At 37.0% G+C, this 17875-nt stretch overlaps 1 protein-coding gene across 1 annotated transcript in view; it reads left to right on the top strand.

Annotated features, from left to right (window-relative positions):
• The window catches only part of ALMS1 (ALMS1 centrosome and basal body associated protein), a 187916-nt gene that overhangs the window by 41803 nt on the left and 128238 nt on the right, over nt 1-17875 (top strand). Inside the window, exons 4-7 of the mRNA XM_052649083.1 lie at nt 1823-1940; nt 3070-5182; nt 5286-5435; nt 12332-12491. Coding sequence (XP_052505043.1) covers nt 1823-1940; nt 3070-5182; nt 5286-5435; nt 12332-12491 — 2541 coding nt within the window. The remainder of the gene's footprint in view (nt 1-1822; nt 1941-3069; nt 5183-5285; nt 5436-12331; nt 12492-17875) is intronic.

Here is a 17875-nt window from a genome sequence, read left to right as displayed (position 1 = left end):
ATCTGATGACCAGAGGAAGTTTCATCATTGTGACTTTGTTAGGCTTGAATCCAGTCATTGTAGAGTGGATCTCATCAATGGCAAATGTCATGATGATGACTGGGGCCAGAATGATTAGATATTTCAAAAAAGAGATCCAGGCCAGCAACAGTTGTCCAAGTGTGAGGAAATGTGGGGTCTTGTTTAAAAATCTTCATGATTCTTAGAGGAATGAAAGTTTCTGTTATGAAGGTTTAAGACTAAGCTTATAAGCCAGAGCCAAGGAAGAATTGTACCAATTAGTCCTTGGTGGTAAATGGTATTGTTATCTTTCAGTTTCCCATTTTTGATTAGTCCATTTAATAAATAAATAATTGTATTCTGAGAGCCTACTAAGTGCAGGAGGTACTTTGTAGCAGGTATTTTGCTAAGCACTGAGGATATAGCTCTGAATAAAGCAGACATGGAATTGGTAATCTAAGTGGGAAGCAGACAGACTGAAGATTAGAACAAGAGTGTGACAGTTATGGTAGGGAAGGAGTGCAGTATTATAGGCATTGTGAAATCAGGAAGGTATACTGTAGTCCCAGTATTACATTCATATTTGAAGAACATTTCAGTTTTAGCAAAACATCGCTTATCTAGTTAAATTAATATGAAATAGAAAACTATTGGTTTTATAGATTTGTTTCTGCTAGTGTTTACTTTTTTGTTTTTGTAATTGTAAAAATACTATAAGGAATAAGGAGTTTACACCTAGTTGTACATATTTAGGGATGTTAGAACTTATTTAAGGTGACAGTCAGGTATTCACAAGCATTTTTTTTTTCCTTTAAATTAGCAGTTTTCAAACACTTTGGCCACAGGATTTCCTTGACACACTTTAAAATTACTTTTGTTGATGTGGCTTATTGATGTTTTCCAATGTTAGAAATTATTAAAACTGAAAAACTTAAAAATGAGTTTATCAATTCATTCAAAAGTAGCAACTCCATTGATGTTGGAAATTAACCTGGTTTATTAGAAAAATAACTTTCAAAATCAAAAATATTTAGAAGACTAGTGTTGTTTTACTTAAAAATATGTAATGTCTGACTTATTAGAAGACAAACAGGTTCTGATATCTGCTTCTGCCTTCAGTATGTTGCTCTATCATATGTGATGTAGCTTTTGGGAAATTCCATGGTATCCTTATGAGATAATGAGAGAGAATAAATCAAAATGATACGTTAATATTATTTTGAATATCACTTTGACCCAGGCATCTTCTGGAAGTATCTTAAGGATGCCTAGGAGCCTGTGAACCACATTTTGATGTAAGATGGAAAGAAACAATCGTAATTGTTAGGAGCATTTGCTAAAAAATATAGTGTTTAGGTCTAGACTGTACTCTGGCATATAAGCTATTTTTGAATGTGAACAGATTACTTAGTATTTTTTAAGATTTATAATCATGTTTCCCCATCTGTAAGATGACTATAATAATACCTGTACTTCTTCAAGGTTGTTATGAGGATTAAATAAAATATTGTATGTTGAGTGCCTGCATCTTGTTGTTGTTTAGTCGCTCAGTTGTGTCTGATTCTTTGTGGTCCCATGGACTGTATGTAGCCTGCCAGGTTCCTCTGTCCATGGTATTTTCCAGGTAAGATTGCTGGAGTGGGTAGCCATTTTCTTCTTCAAACTTGGATCTTAATAAATGGTATTTGCTGCTGCTGTTACATTATCATACTAATGCTTGTAGAAATTTCTAGATGGCAACATTTAGGTTTTTTAAAATATTATATAAGCCAAGCAGTTAATTATCAGCATTCCCAACATTTTTATATTTGAAATTTTGCAGTCCTACAGGACAATTTTGCTTCTCCTGATTTGCCTTTGCTGACATGTTTGACAGAACGTCAAGAGTTTGGGCCTGATTCCTTATTTCATCAAAGTGAACTAGATTTTGCACCTCTGAGGTAGGATGATTTATTTTTGTACTTGTATGTAATCTTTTTACTGTTTGTTTTCTTGTTCTAAGTTGTTACTAAATTAATGACTTGTAGTGAGACTTTGGGGTGATGTTCTTTCTCAGTACACACTCTGAAGGTAACAAGGCCTTAAGACAGGGTACATGTTAATTTGGCAGAATAACGTGTGTAAAGATGAGGCAGGGGAGTGTAGTTTATTTAAAAATAATTTCTAATGTATTCTAGCATACTAGGCATATTTTAGTTTAGAAAGCACACTCGATTTTCTTCTTTATATATCTGCTGATTTGCTATCCATCAGCCCACTCCCGTTCCGTAAAAAGCATCCATTTCATGGTCACTCGCTTGTTTGGCATCCCCGTTTTTGTCGGCCAATATCGAATGAACCTGGTTCTCTCTCTTCCCTGTGTAGGAGGTGCACATAGGAAGTAATGAAGCAGCATGACTTTTCTAATAGAGGCATCTAAATTAAGTTATTCCAAATTAATGTCTTTCAGTGACCATGAGAGACAAGTCTCGAATTCTTTAATCATATTTGGAATTATCCAAGAATATGTTTTTTTCTTTTAGAAATAACAAAGACAACGTAAATGAAAAACTATAAATGTTTACAGAGTTACAAACCTCTGCCCTTATGCTGTGTTTTACTTTAAAATCACTTTTATGAAAAGTGTTCTATACACAGTAGTCAGCCAATGATTAGGTTATGTTTTGTTTGAAGAGTAGATCACTTAAGTGGTTAAGAACATAATAACTAGTAAAAGAATTAATGCATGTTAAATGAATATTAAATTATGGTAGGTAGTAAATTGCGTATTTTAAATGGTAAAGTTTGAAATTTTCATTTAAAGAATCATCTTTGGGGCATAGTATTGTTTTGAGAGAAGCCTGAGAAAATATCAGGTCATAGGATGGTAGTTCATCATCTGTCTACAAAAAATTTGCTGTATTCAATCATTAGCCACTCTAAAGGAATTTGAAATTAGAACTTTTTTCAACATACTTTTCAAATAACCTCAAGTTTAGTAACATCAGTTTTGCATTTTTTCCATATTAGTATTTAAAAAAGATAAATATTTTTAATGTGTTATTTATTTATTTTTAACTATGTTTTCAGGGGAATTCCTGGTAAGTCTGAAGACACTGAATGGTTTTCTCGACCGTCGGAAGTTAGTGAAGCTTTATTCCAGGCAGCCTCAGGAGTAGCTTCAGACTTAGTTAACAGTTGCTTTAGTATATCTCAGCACCCACTTATAGGTAGTACAGCTGTTAAGTCTCAGCACTCTTTGTTAACTCCTGAACAAGGAACTAAAGAAGAGACTGTTTCATCTAATACACTTGATGATCAGAAAACCTGCGAAGACTCTGGTAATTATGATGCTGTTTATTCATATATATCATGGGAGACACAAGAAGTTATGCAGGAGCCAGCAACCAATTTAGCTGATAAAGATCAAGTTTCTTTTTCAACTGCATCTGATATAAGTGATGAATACATAAATCCTAAAGGAAGTGACAGTTTTGATGCTTCTTACTTATATGCACAGTATGGGAACCAAGGAACTTTACAGCAATCAGAAAAATATTTAGCCAGTAAGGACCATGATTCTTATTCAGATTCATCTGACACAATTGATAGAAATAAAATTCCTAAGGAAAGTGACAATTTCTCTTTATCAAATATGCCGTGGAGCAAGCAGGGAGCTTCACACCATCCAGAAATATATCTAATCAGTAAGGATCGTGTTTCTTTTCCACGTGAAGTTGCTCCTCATTTTAATAATAAAATGCCACATTCTTTCTGGCATTGTTTGTTGGGATCAGGAGGAAGCGAGGTTCCCTTGATGTCTGATAGTCATTATTTTGAGAACGTTTGTTTAAGGGCTCCTGTTGAGAATGAGGTGAAACAAAAGGTGGAGAGTTATAAAAGCAATGAAGATCTGGGGAAAGGATTATCTCAATGTTTTGAATTAAAGGAGAATAGAAATACTTTAGTGTATTCAGAGGTGCATCCCAGATCTTCAGAAATACAATATGTTGAGAATGTTACAGTTCCTGATAATTCTGTAGAAGTTTCAGAAGCCCATATACTCTCCCGGGGGCTTGATACCTCTACGATGGAGATTTCTGGTGGTCCTCTTCAGACTATTAAATCCAACTCAAATGAGACATCAGAACAACTGTATTTTCAAGAAGAAAGAAACCAAGAGGCAACTTCTGTTTTTGATGGGGAAAATGTTGGTGCTACGAAAAATGTAGCTTTTCAGGCAGTTATTGCCTCTATTGAACCTTCCAAGAAAGAGAGTACAGTAAATGAAATCCAAACTGACATCAACAAATCTTTAACAAATGACAGCCAAGAAAGTGAACCAAAAAGTTCAGATCCTTCCCTGTTAAATTACGATGAAAACCTTTTCCTTGATAAACTTAATCATCCACGCTATCAGTCTACTCCTGCGGTGTTTGAATCAGGAGCTTCAAAACCATTGTATAAAAAAGATGATGGTGATAGCTCCCTGTACTGGCATCACAATTTAAAATCAATTCCCAGTGCTCCTCAGGAAATATTGATTAAGCCACTTTCTGTTAGTCCAGAGCTTAAGTCATCATCTTCTTTAAGTGAAAAATCTCTCAGACAGGCTGTTGGTCTTGGCAAAACATGGTCAACTTTATTTCAGTATGGTATAGACAATGAACAGTTTCTTCCCATTGGGAAGATAAAGTCTGTTTCTGCTCTCGACCTTGCAGAGAAGTTAGGACCTTCAAACATTATTTACCCAATGAAAGTATGGACTTCAGATTCTTTGGTTTCACAAGATTTAAAGCAGCACACCTTTGAAGAAGTTGCAGATTCCTCAAACTGTATTTTGGGTAAGACTGTAAACTCTAGTTACATCATTGAAGGTCCATCTGCAGCTGTAGGAAGCAGCTTTTCAGCAAACTTGGTGGCATGTGATGCAAAGTTACAAGGTGCTTTACCAGTGATCAGTAATGCACCATTAATTGCAGTTGGCCAAAAGACATTGCTGAAAGCTGATACGGGCCGAGGTGAAATGCCTCGGCCTTTGGGAGCCAAGTGCAGTTTTACTATACATACAATTATGCAAAATGACTCCTATTTTGTAGAGGGCCTGCAGGGGAAGGCTGAATCTGACATCTGTACCCTGGATGATGATACTGAATGCTGTAGCGTAGATGAAAATGCTGTTGTATGCAGTAAAAGACAAGAGGTAAGACAATAAAATGAGTATTGGGGAGAGACATGGTCTTTTTCATTATTGTTTTAGGAAATGGTATTGTTTGTTTTTATTTTTACTTTTTACTGTTTCCCAGATATGTGACCAAGGTGACTTGACTGGTGAGTGTGTTGAGCTAACAGGTTTAGAAAATTTGCTTGATGATCTAGAGATTTGTGACAGCTCCCTGCAGTGGCAATCTACTGTACAGCTACCATCTAAGGAAGACAGCAGTTTTGAAGATTCTGTAAGTCTTTCTATTAGACATTTCTTGTATGGTGGGGAAAGCGATTTTAGTTGAAAAATGGGGATGAGAATAAAGGGCTATTTATATCCTCCAATACCAAATTGTGATGTGTAATCTGGTTTTCATCTGATATCCAGGAGTATGCTGCATTAATTAGAGGTTGGCATAAAAGAAATATTTGTGATTTTCGACCATGAAACTCAATAAGTTCTGTGGTGTTTTCGGAAAAAAGGCCAGCCTTTGGAGCATCCAGGCCCTTCATATTGAAATATCTTAACTCTTTCAAATTGTGCTAGCAAGAACCTCTGGGATGGTGTTAAGATTAAAGTCATTCATTGCTGTTGCTGTTGCTAAGTTGCTTCAGTCGTGTCCAACTCTGTGCGACCCCATAGATGGCAGCCCACCAGGCTCCCCCGTCCCTGGCATTCTCCAGGCAATAATACTGGAGTGGGTTGCCATTTCCTTCTCCAATGTATGAAAGTGAAAAGTCAAAGTGAAGTCACTCAGTCGTGTCCGACTCTTAGCGACCTCATGGACTGCAGCCTACCAGGCTCCTCCGTCCATGGGATTCTCCAGGCAAGAGGACTAGAGTGGGGTGCCATTGGAGATACTCAATTGTGCTTTTTCCACCCTCTGGCCTTCAGTGTAACAGCCCTTGGAATAGGCCTTGAAATATTCATGTATTTCTGTTTAGAAGCCCCTGAAAGATTTTAATTTCAGACATATCTTAAAGTCAAAATTTTGTTTTATACAAGGCTTGATTTGCTTGGATCCTTGGATCTTCTGATTTTAATGGTTCTCTGGCCCCATTGCCCATCTGGTTTTGTCTGACACTGTCGGCCCCACCCTGAGTCCTTTTACCTGATAATGTATCGTTACATTCTATTAGTCATTAAATATAGTTAGGTTACATATATATGGTGTACTTAATGTTACTTTGCTTTTCCTATTTTCCCATGTATAAGATAAATATGTCATGGGAAAGCTGCTAGTTTGAGTTGCAATTATATTTTGACCTGTAGGTTCAGGTAGTTTTATAAAGAGAAAATGAACAAAAATATTGTGGTAAGCTTTTCCTTTTATTTCAGTTTATTGAATTTATTTACAGATAGTAGAATTTATTTATAGGTAGTTTTATTTTCTTCAATAGTCTAGACATTGTTTACTTCTATTTTTCAATTAATAACGGGGATAATAATGATAGCTAATGTTTTGCGCTCAAATACTATGCTAAGAGGTTTACTTTATATATGTTACCTCAATTCATTTAGTCCTTTGGTCAGTCCTATCAGGTAGGATTATAGAGATACCAAGGGAACATTTCCCTTGATACCAAAGATGGGCCAATAACAAAGATGGGCTCAATAAAGGACAGAAATGGTATGGACTTAACAGAAGCAGAAGATCATGGTGGTGTGATCACTCACACTCACCTAGAGCCAGACATCCTGGAATGTGAAGTCAAGTGGGCCATAGGAAGCATCACTACAAACAAAGCTGGTGGAGGTGATGGAATTCCAGTTGAGCTATTTCAAATCTTAAAAGATGATGCTGTGAAAGTGCTGCACTCACTATGCCAGCAAATTTGGAAAACTCAACAGTGGCCACAGGACTGGAAAAGGTCAGTTTTCATTCCAATCCCAAAGAAAGGCAATGCCAAAGGATGCTCAGACTACTGCACAATTGCACTTATCTCACATGCTAGTAAAGTAATGCCCAAAATTCTCCAAGCCAGGCTGCAACAATATGTGAACCAAGAACTTCCAGATGTTCAAGCTGATTTCAGAAGAGGCAGAGGAACCAGAGATCAAATTGCCAATATCTGCTGGATCATGGAAAAAGCAAGAGAGTTCCAGAAAAACATCTCTTTCTGCTTTATTGACTATGCCAAAGCCTTTGACTTTGTGGATCACAATAAACTGTGGAAAATTCTGAAAGAGATGGGAATACCAGACCACCTGACCTGCCTCTTGAGAAACCTGTATGCAGGTTAGGAAACAACAGTTCGAACTGGACACAGAACAACAGACTGGTTCCAAATAGGAAAAGAAGTACGTCAAGGCTGTATATTGTCACCCTGCTTATTTAACTTCTATGCAGAGTACATTAATAGAAACGCTGGGCTGGATGAAGCACAAGCTGGAATCAAGATTGCCGGGAGGAATATCAATAACCTCAGATATGCAGATGACACCACCGTTATGGCAGAAAGTGAAGAGGAGCTAAAAAGCCTCTTGATGAAAGTGAAAGGAGAGTGAAAAAGTTGGCTTAAAGCTCAACATTCAGAAAATGAAGATCATGGCATCCAGTCCCATCACTTCATGGGAAATAGATGGAGAAACAGTGTCAGACTTTATTTTGGGGGGCTCCAAAATCACTGCAGATGGTGATTGCAGCCATGAAATTAAAAGGTGCTTACTCCTTGGAAGGAAAGTTACAACCAACCTAAACAAGCATATTAAAAAGCAGAGACATTACTTTGTCAGCAAAGGTCCATCTAGTCAAGGCTATGATTTTTCCAGTGGTCATGTATGGATGTGAGAGTTGGACTATAAAGAAATTGAGCACCAAATAATTGATGCTTTTGAACTGTGGTGTTGGAGAAGACTCTTGAGAGTCCCTTGGACTGCAAGGAGATCAGTCCTGGGTGTTCATTGGAAGGACTGATTTTGAAGCTGAAACTCCAATACTTTGGCCACCTGATATGAGGAGTGACTCATTTGAAAAGACTCTGATGCTGGTAAAGATTGAAGACAGGAAGAGAAGGGGACGACAGAGAATGAGATGGCTGGATGGCATCATCGACTCAATGGACATGGGTTTAGGTGGATTCAGGGAGTTGGTGATGGACAGGGAGGCCTGGCGTGCTGCGATTCATGGGGTCGCAAAGAGTCGGACACGACTGAGTGACTGAGTTGAACTGATTATCATTCCCATTTTACAATTGATATTTAGAGGGTTAAGGAACTTGCTGATAATCATTTAGCAAGTAGGGGAACTAGTATTTGAAACTATCCTTGTATATATACTTAATGAATATGCCATAAATTGCCTCCCTGTTTAACTGTTCTTCAGTGACACCAAAGCTAAGATTTTGCATTGTTTTGGCAAGAATGAAGGTCAAAGTTAGTTTTAGTAAGAATGAGAAGCGAAATATCAATTTTAAACTTAGAGTTTCTTTTTGTTGTTTTTCTTTCAGTTTTATTGAGATATAAGTTTAAGGGATATAGTGTAATGACTTGACTTACATACATCATGAAATGATTACTGCAGTAAATTTAGTGAAGACCCATCATTTCATAAATATTAAAGAAACAGAAAAAATTTTTTTTCCTATTATTAGAACTCTTAGGATTTACTCTTTTAAAACAGCGCCGTTAATTATATTTACACTTGAGTTTCTAATTTTTTTTGCTAAAACTACTTTTGTAACGTATGTCAACTTTTCATATAGATAAAGTATATTTGAAGACGTGAGGATATATATTTATTTAGTTAATAGTGATGTGCTGAGATTAACTCTGACACAATTCCAGATTTTATTTGGCGTTAACTGTAACTTTAAGTATATTTTTTTTAGTCCAGGGAGGATGCTGTTTTCTATGTTGTCTTTCATTCTTAGGTCTCTACTATATTCTGGGACTTACATATTGCTAAATATTAGAGAAGCAGTGAGCCAGACCTGGTAATCATCTTTCTGCATGGCTCAACTTGCTCTCAGGAGGTTTGCCTATTGTTCAGTTTCTTCCTTATTATCATCTGTGTCTCAGAAGAGTCGTTCATACTTGTTTGTCTCACTTTGGTACCCATCCATCGTTCTTTGAATGATTATTTGGGTATCCATTTACATATGATGTAGGTTGGGGCTATGAAGAGAGTGTGGAGAACTGGAGTCAAAACCCTGTTCAGTTACTTTGTTAGCCTTGTACCTTGGTCAAATGACTTTGGAGGATTATTCTCCTTCCTTGTCTACATAAAGAAATAAGCAGTATTAATCAACCTGAAACATTGTTCTATTGAATGGGGTAAGGTATGTAGCATGTATATAATGCCTGGCTGTTAGTTCCCTTTATTTTAGTGAAATTAGATCAGGCTATTACCAGGGGTTTCCTACTCTCATTTGTTATTTTATTCTTTCTCTCGCCTTGTTCCTGGAAGCATATTACATTTTTCTATCCTCTATAATAAAATACTGTTTTAGTATCCCTTATTTTGGCCATATAACTCTTAACTATTATTTAAGGTTGACTCCTTAGATCTCTTTCCTTTTTGTCTTGTTGGTTCCCTATCCATCCCATGGGCTTCCCTGGTAGCTCAGATGGTAAAGAATCTGCCCATAGTGCAGGAAACTGGGTTTGATTGCTGGGTCGGGAAAATCCCCTGGAGAAGAAAATGGCAACCCACTCCATTATTCTTACCTGTAGAATCCCGTGGACTGAGGAGCCTGGTGTGCCCCAGTTCATGGGGTCGCAAAGAGTCTGACACAACTGAATGACTAACACCAAATTTCAGTGTGTTTCCACTTAAGATTTTCTGTGTGGATGATTATCATCTGCATTTTTAGACCTAGTATTTCTCCTACATAGACCCATATACTATCTTGTATGACATTTTCTTGTGAATATTCCCATCATCTCAAATTTACCTTGCCTAAATCAGAATAACTTATCTTTTGACTAAAGTCAGAGTGACTTACAGATTTTCTGTTCTTCTAGAGATGTTAACATTTCTTGGTTTATTTATTGTCATTGATTCTGTCTTCATTGTTCATTATAAACTAGGAGAGAAACCAATCTTGATTTTTTTTCCCTCCTAACTCCCCTAATTTTTAGTGATAAATATCTGTTGATCTCTTAAATATGTCTCATCTTTTTCATTCTACATTTATTACTTACTCTAATATCTGTATATTTTGAAGCTTTGAAATTTTATTAAAGTTAAAATTGGAATAGAAATCGTTTTCCCTATATTTAGAAGCTTTGGGGGAAACTGCTATTAAACACGGTGTGCACACACAAGTATTCATCTATTTCGTATGTGATATGTACAGTTGACCTTGAACAGTGTGGGAATTAGGGGCACTGACCCTTTGTGAAGCTGAAAATCCATAGTTGGCCTCCTGTATCCCCAATTACACCAAATCTAGGATTCTTCCACATCCACAGATTCATCCAATATTGGATCATGTGTAGTACTGTAGTATTTACTGTTGAAAAAAAAAATCCATGTATAAGTGGACTAGTACAGTTAAGACCATGCTGTTCAAGGGTCAACTGTACGTTAGTGAGCTGCATGTCTCCTTCAGCAGTAGGAGAGTTGGAAACTAAGAACTTTGTCTTATGTTTAGAACAGGGTTTTTCCACATTATTGGTTTGCTGCTGCTGCTGCTAAGTCGCTTCAGTTGTGTCCGACTCTGTGCGACCCCAGAGACGGCAGCCCACCAGGCTCCCCCGTCCCTGGGATTCTCCAGGCAAGAACACTGGAGTGGGTTGCCGTTTCCTCCTCCAATGCATGAAAGTGAAAAGTGAAAGGGAAGTCGCTCAGTCGTGTCCGACTCTTAGCGACCCCATGGACGGCAGCCCACCAGGCTCCCCCGTCCCTGGGATTCTCCAGGCAAGAACACTGGAGTGGGTTGCCATTTCCTTCTCCAATGCATGAAAGTGAAAAGTGAAAGGGAAGTCGCTCAGTCGTGTCCGACTCTTAGCGACCCCATGGACGGCGGCCCACCAGGCTCCCCCGTCCCTGGGATTTTCCCGGCAAGAACACTGGAGTGGGGTGCCACTGCCTTCTCCTCATTATCGGTTTGGGGTTGGCTGATTCTTTGTTGTGTGGGGGTGTTCTTTGCATTTTAGGATGTTCAGTAGCATCCCTGGCCTCTGTTCGCTGAACGTCTGTAGCATTACCTCCACTAAAGTTAGGACAGAGAAAAATGTCTCCAGGCCTTGCCTCATGTTCCTTGGTGGGGGAGGTGAGGGAGTGCAAAATCTTCCCCAGTTGAGAACCGTGGGTCTAGAGAAACGATGTAGGCAGTAGAAGTAGAATTATTTATTTTCACATTCCGCCAGCTTTATAAGAATGTTTGTTACTACACAATGAAAAAGCTTTCATAAAGACGATAGAAAAATTTCAGACTCTGTCCTGGGAGAGCAGCACCGGAATAATATTTTAGGAAAATAAACCTAAAAGTGGTATGTTGTTTTTATTGAGAGTATATGTTTACTCATATATGAATATAAGTCAGTATGCTATGAATTTGATGAAGAGTTGTATATATTTGTGTACCAACATCACTAATAATAGTTTCTAATTTCTTTTTTAGCAAGGACTTGCTGGAAAGCCATGAAACTTCAGAAACTTCCTTTTCAGCATTTAACTTTTATTTCATCAATTTATATTTCCTACTACTTTTGTTTCAAGAAATTTGAGGACTTATGTTTTTTGGTAACTGATCACAGATCCAGTTCTTTGGTGCTTTTATTTTTCTTCTAAACATTTGTGAATTTCTTGAAAATATTTCTGTTCTTATCTCTTTCCTTACCCTAGCATATCTTTCCTACTTAAGGAAAAAAAAAAACCCTTGAGCTTCTCAAGAGTATTATAATAGTTCAGATCCTGCAGTGTTGATACAATTATTGTCAGGATCAAACTTCTGAGTATAGAACACTATTATGTCTCCTATCTGTAATATTCTGTGCAGGTTGACTTGAAAACCCTCAGAATAATTTGTAGAGCCATCTTGGAATTAACCAAAGAAGATATGACCTATATATGAATTCAGGAGAGTTAAGAGTATGATCTTAAGGAACCTGGTATAACTGTTTAGCATTCATTTTCATAAAAACAAGGTTTATTTGTTAGTAGATGAAGTCTGAAGTTAATCTTCCTCTTTTTCATAGGTATGTCCTTCCAATACGGACATTAATGAATCTTTTTCATCTGTGTTGCCTCCATTCGTTCCTCGTGAGCCAGCTAGAGATTTGGAATATCACTCTTCAAATCTCAGAATGTTACGGGTATCTCCTGACACCGCGTCAAGGACTGTCAGACGTTTAACAGGTTCGTAGAGAAGGATATATTGTCTTTATAACTAGCTTGTTATGCCTAATTAATTTTTAACTTTTGAACTGCAATGATGTTAACTTTGGATTAGGTATATTTATAAATCCTCAGGTATTTTATTAGATGAACCATTTGATTTTTCATTGAGTTCTTCATGACAATGTTTCTAACTGAATTACATGGAGGAGTCTGATACTAAAGTCAGTTTGTTTCTATATTCCTTTTTGTGACTTGAAGGAAAAAGGAAACTGAATGAACACAGGAGCAGATAGAAGTTTATAGAGAGGAGACTGAGAAATTAATTTTGAGGTAGAAAGCAAGATTGTCTGCAGAGGGAGGTAGAGAGTTGTGGAGGTGGGTGAGGGGACTTGAGAAGAATGGCTTGGTGAAGGCTTAGAATTTATGTTAAAGTGAGTAGGGGATGGAACTGACCAAGGTTAAAAGGGTGGATTGGCAGGTAGTTCGAAGAGCTGAGGTTGATGACTATCCTGGACATTTTCATGTAAGTGAAATCATACAGTATGAGATCTTTTGTGGCCAGCTTCTTTTTACTGGGTACATCTTCAACATTCATCCATGTTATAGCATATATCAGAACCATTTTTATTGCCAAATAATAGTTCATAGTGTAGCTATATCACATTTTGTTTTCCTTTTCATCAGTTGATGGACATTTGGGCTGTTTCCACTTTATGATCATTAAGAATAATGCTGCTATATGAACATTCATATACAGGGCTTTGTGTATTTATTTTTATTTCTCTTTGGTGTGTATCCATGAGTGGGAATTTCTGGTTCAAGGTAACAATGTTTAAAATTTTGAATATCTGCTAAACTGTTTTCCAGAGAATGAGCACTATATTACCTTCCCAGCAGCATTATGAGCGTTCTGATTTCTTTGCATCCTCAGTGACACTTGCATTTCTGTCTTTTTTACTATAGCCCTCCTGGTAGGTGTGCAGTAGTATCTGTGGTTTTGTTTTTTGTTTCCCTATTCCAATCCCAAAGAAAGGCAATGCCAAAGAATGCTCAAACTGCCGCACAATTGTACTCATCTCACATGCTAGTAAAGTAATGCTCAAAATTCTCCAAGCCAGGCTTCAGCAGTACATGAACTGTGAACTTCCAGATGTTCATGCTGGTTTTAGAAAAGGCAGAGGGACCAGAGATCAAATTGCCAACATTGGTTGGATCATCGAAAAAGCAAGAGAGTTCCAGAAAAACATCTATTTCTGCTTTATTGACTATGCCAAAGCCTTTGACTGTGTGGACCACAACAAACTGTGGAAAATTCTGAAAGAGATGGGAATACCAGACCACCTGACCTGCCTCTTGAGAAACCTATATGCAGGTCAGGAAGCAACAGTTAGAACTGGACATGGAACAACAGACTGGTTCCAAATAGGAAAAGGAGTACATCAAGGCAGTATGTTGTCACCCTGCTTATTTAACTTCTATGCAGAGGACATCAATAGAAACGCTGGGCTGGATGAAGCACAAGCTGGAATCAAGATTTCCGGGAGAAATATCGATAACCTCAGATATGTAGATGACACCACCCTTATGGCAGAAAGTGAAGAGGAACTAAAAAGCCTCTTGATGAAAGTGAAAGAGGAGAGTGAAAAAGCTGGCTTAAAGCTCAACATTCAGAAAACGAAGATCATGGCATCCAGTCCCATCACTTCATGGGAAATAGATGGGGAAACAGTGGGAACAGTGTCAGACTTTATTTTTTGGGGCTCCAAAATCACTGCAGATGGTGATTGCAGCCATGAAATTAAGACGCTTACTCCTTGGAAGAAAAGTTATGACCAACCTAGATAGTATATTGAAAAGCAGAGATATTACTTTGCCAACAAAGGTCCGTCTAGTCAAGGTTATGGTTTTTCCAGTGGTCATATATAGATGTGAGAGTTGGACACACTCTCACATCCATACATGTGAAGAATTGATGCTTTTGAACTGTGGTGTTGGAGAAGACTCTTCTGAGTCCCTTGGACTGCAAGGAGATCCAACCACTCCATCCTAAAGGAGATCAGTCCTGGGTGTTCATTGGAAGGAATGATGCTGAAGCTGAAACTCTAATACTTTGCCTACCTCATGCAAAGAGTTGACTCATTGGAGAAGACTCTGATGCTTGGAGGGATTGGGGGCAGGAGGAGAAGGGGACGACAGAGGATGAGATTGCTGGATGGCATCACCGACTCGATGGACATGAGTTTGAGTGAACTCTGGGAGTTGGTGATGGACAGGGAGGCCTGGCATGCTATGATTCATGGGGTCGTGAAGAGTTGGACACGACTGAGCAACTGAACTGAACTGAATGGCTAATGATGTTGACCATCTTTTGTTGTGCTTATTGGACAGTTATATATCTTCTTTGGAGAAATGTCTATTAAAATCCTCACTCACTTTTTAATTGGTTTATTAACTTTTTGTTACTACATTTTAAGAGTTCTTTGTATATTCTGGATACAGGTCCCTTATTAGATATGTTATTTGGAAAAATTCTCCCACTCCTGTTGAGTTATCGGTTCACTTACTTGATGGTATTGACTTCACAGAATTTTTAATTTTGACAAAGTTTTATTTTATCTGTTTTTCTTTTTTGAAGTTAGTTTTAAGTAGTGGTAAAATACTGATAATGTTTCATGTTAGCTATTTTTATATATATAGTTCATTGGCATTAAATACATTCACATTGTCATGTAAACAATGTCATGCATTCACAAAGCTCTTTCATCTTGTAAAACTGGAACTCTGTATCTAAATATTAAAGGATAACTCCCCATTCCCTCCTACTTCCCCGTCAACCATGGTTCTACTTTTCACCTCTGCTGTGAATTTGAGTACTCGAGGTACCTCATATAAGTGTTTGTCTGTGACTGATTCATTTTACTTAAAATAATGTTTTTTAATTTTTATTAATGGTGTAGCAGGTATCAGATTTCTTTGAATTTGTAGATTTTTTTGAGAATATTGCCATATTAAAAATATTGCATATTTTGATCTGCGCATGTGGGATTTCTTTTTGTTTATTTAGGTCTTCATTTCTTTCAACAACGTTTTGTAATTTTCAGCATACAACTCTTGTATGTCCTTTTTAAATTAATTTCAAGTCTTTAAATCTTTTTGATGTTACTATAGATGGAAATGTTTTCTTAATTTCATTTTTGGAATAGTCACTGCTAGTATATAGAAATAAAGTTTAATTTTGTATGTTCATCTTGTAGCTGGCAACCTTGCTGACCTACCTCTTTGTTATTCCTAATAATTTTTTGTGTGGTTTTCTTATTTTTGTATACAAGCCAGTGTCATCTGCAAATAGAGATGTCTTCTTCCTTTCTAGAATGTATTCTTTTTTGTATATTTCCCCAGTTGCCTTGACAAGAACCTTCAGTACAGTGTTGCCTGTAAGTGGCAAGAGCAGTCTTCTGCAGGTCTTTGTGGGAACGTCTTTTACTGTGTTAGCTGAGGGGTTTTTGTAGATGCCTTTTATCAGGTTGGGGAAATTGTTTTTTATTTGTAGTTTCTAGAGTGCATTTATCAGAGAAGGCAATGGCACCCCACTCCAGTACTCTTGCTGGGAAAATCCCGTGTATGGAGGAGCCTAGTAGGCTGCAGTCCATGGGGTTGCAAAGAGTCGGACACGACTGAGCGACTTCACTTTTTACTTCTCACTTTCATGCATTGGAGAAGGAAATGGCAACCCACTCCAGTGTTCTTGCTTGGAGAATCCCAGGACCGGGGGAGCCTGGTGGGGTCTACAGAGTCTACGGGGTCGCACAGAGTCAGACACGACTGAAGCAACTTAGCAGCAGCAGCAGAGTGCATTTATCATGTAAAGGGTGTTAGATTTTGTCAGACACTTTTTCTGTATTTTTAAAACGGTGGTTGTATGTATGATTTTTGTTCTTTAATATTATGAAGCATTATTAATGAATTTTCAGATGTTGAGTCAACTTTGCTTTCTTGGTTATAATTGTACTTGGTTATGGTGTATAATCCTTGTGTGTGCTATTGGATTCATTTTACCAGTGATTTTTTTGGGGGGAATTTTGTGATTCATAATAGATATTGATGTGTAAATTTCTTGGCTTTTTTTTTTTGGCTAGGTTTTGGTACAAAAGTAACACTGGTGTCATAAGTTGAGTTAGAAGTAATTTGAGTTTTCTTTCTCTTTCTCTTTTTGTGAGTCTAGCTAAATTTTGTCCCACATATTGTTGATCTTTTTGAAGAAATTTTGATTTCTCCTCTTTTTCTAATCTGTTTTTTCTACTTCTTAAATCTCTTTTTATTTCCTTTCTTTCATTTGCTTCAGTTTTAGTTTGTGGTTTTTATTGTTTCTTATGATAAAAGGTTAAGTTATTGATTTGAGATTTTTCTTTTTAATATCGGTATTTATGTTGATAGATTTCTAAAGACTGACTGCACGCATTAACTTTTGGTTTGTTGTGTTTTTGTTTTAATTCATCCAACTTGTTTCCTAATATAATTGTAGGAGTTCTTTTAAACTTTGTTGAGGCATGTTTTATGTCCTGCGGTATAGTTTATCCTGTAGAATGTATGATTTGCACTTGAGAAGAATGTGCATTCTGTTGTTAGGTGGTGTGTTCTATACATGTGTCTTAGTTCCAATGGGTTGATAGTGTTCAAGTCTTCTGTATCCTTGTTGATCTTCTGCTAATTTTCTCCATTTTTGAAAGTAGGGTATTGAAATCTCCAACTATTATTGTTTATTTCTCCCTTTTCTGTCATAATTGCTTTATGTATTTTGATATTAAGTGAATCTATGTTTCTAATTGTTATATAGTCCTGATGAATTGGGCCTTTGGTTGTTATACGTTGTCCCTCTTTAATTCTAGAAGCATTTTTTGGTTTGTTTTGTTTTAAAGTCTACTTTGTCTTATATCAGTGCTGACATCCCACTTAATGGTTGCTGCTTGAATGTCATCTTTACTCATCCCTTTACTTTTGGTCTGCTTATTTTTTGAAGCTCAGGTTTATGTCTTATAAGTAACTTACAGTTGTATCTTTATTTCTTAATTCCAGAATGATAGTCTTTGCCTTTTAATGTGATTGTTTAATCCCTTCACATTTAATGTAATTATTGATAAGATTGGGTTTATATTTGCTGATTTACTTTTTGTTTTCCATCTGTCTCATATGTCTTTTTTTTTCTTTCCTCTTTTACTGGCTTTCATTGCATTAAGTGAATATTTTCCAGTATTTTAACTTCTTTAATAGTTTTCTAGCTAATTAACAGTATTATTAGTGGTTGTTCTAGGACTTAGAAAATTTATTTTAACTTACCAGAATATGCCCCAAATTTATACTAACTGAATTCTAGTGTGATAAAGAGGTGTTTCTGCTATATAGAT

The sequence above is a fragment of the Budorcas taxicolor genome, chromosome 11 (genome assembly GCF_023091745.1).
Source record: "Budorcas taxicolor isolate Tak-1 chromosome 11, Takin1.1, whole genome shotgun sequence".
Taxonomy (NCBI): domain Eukaryota; kingdom Metazoa; phylum Chordata; class Mammalia; order Artiodactyla; family Bovidae; genus Budorcas; species Budorcas taxicolor.
Note: the sequence above shows the minus strand (reverse complement) of the source record. Positions and strands in the feature narration are given on the sequence as shown.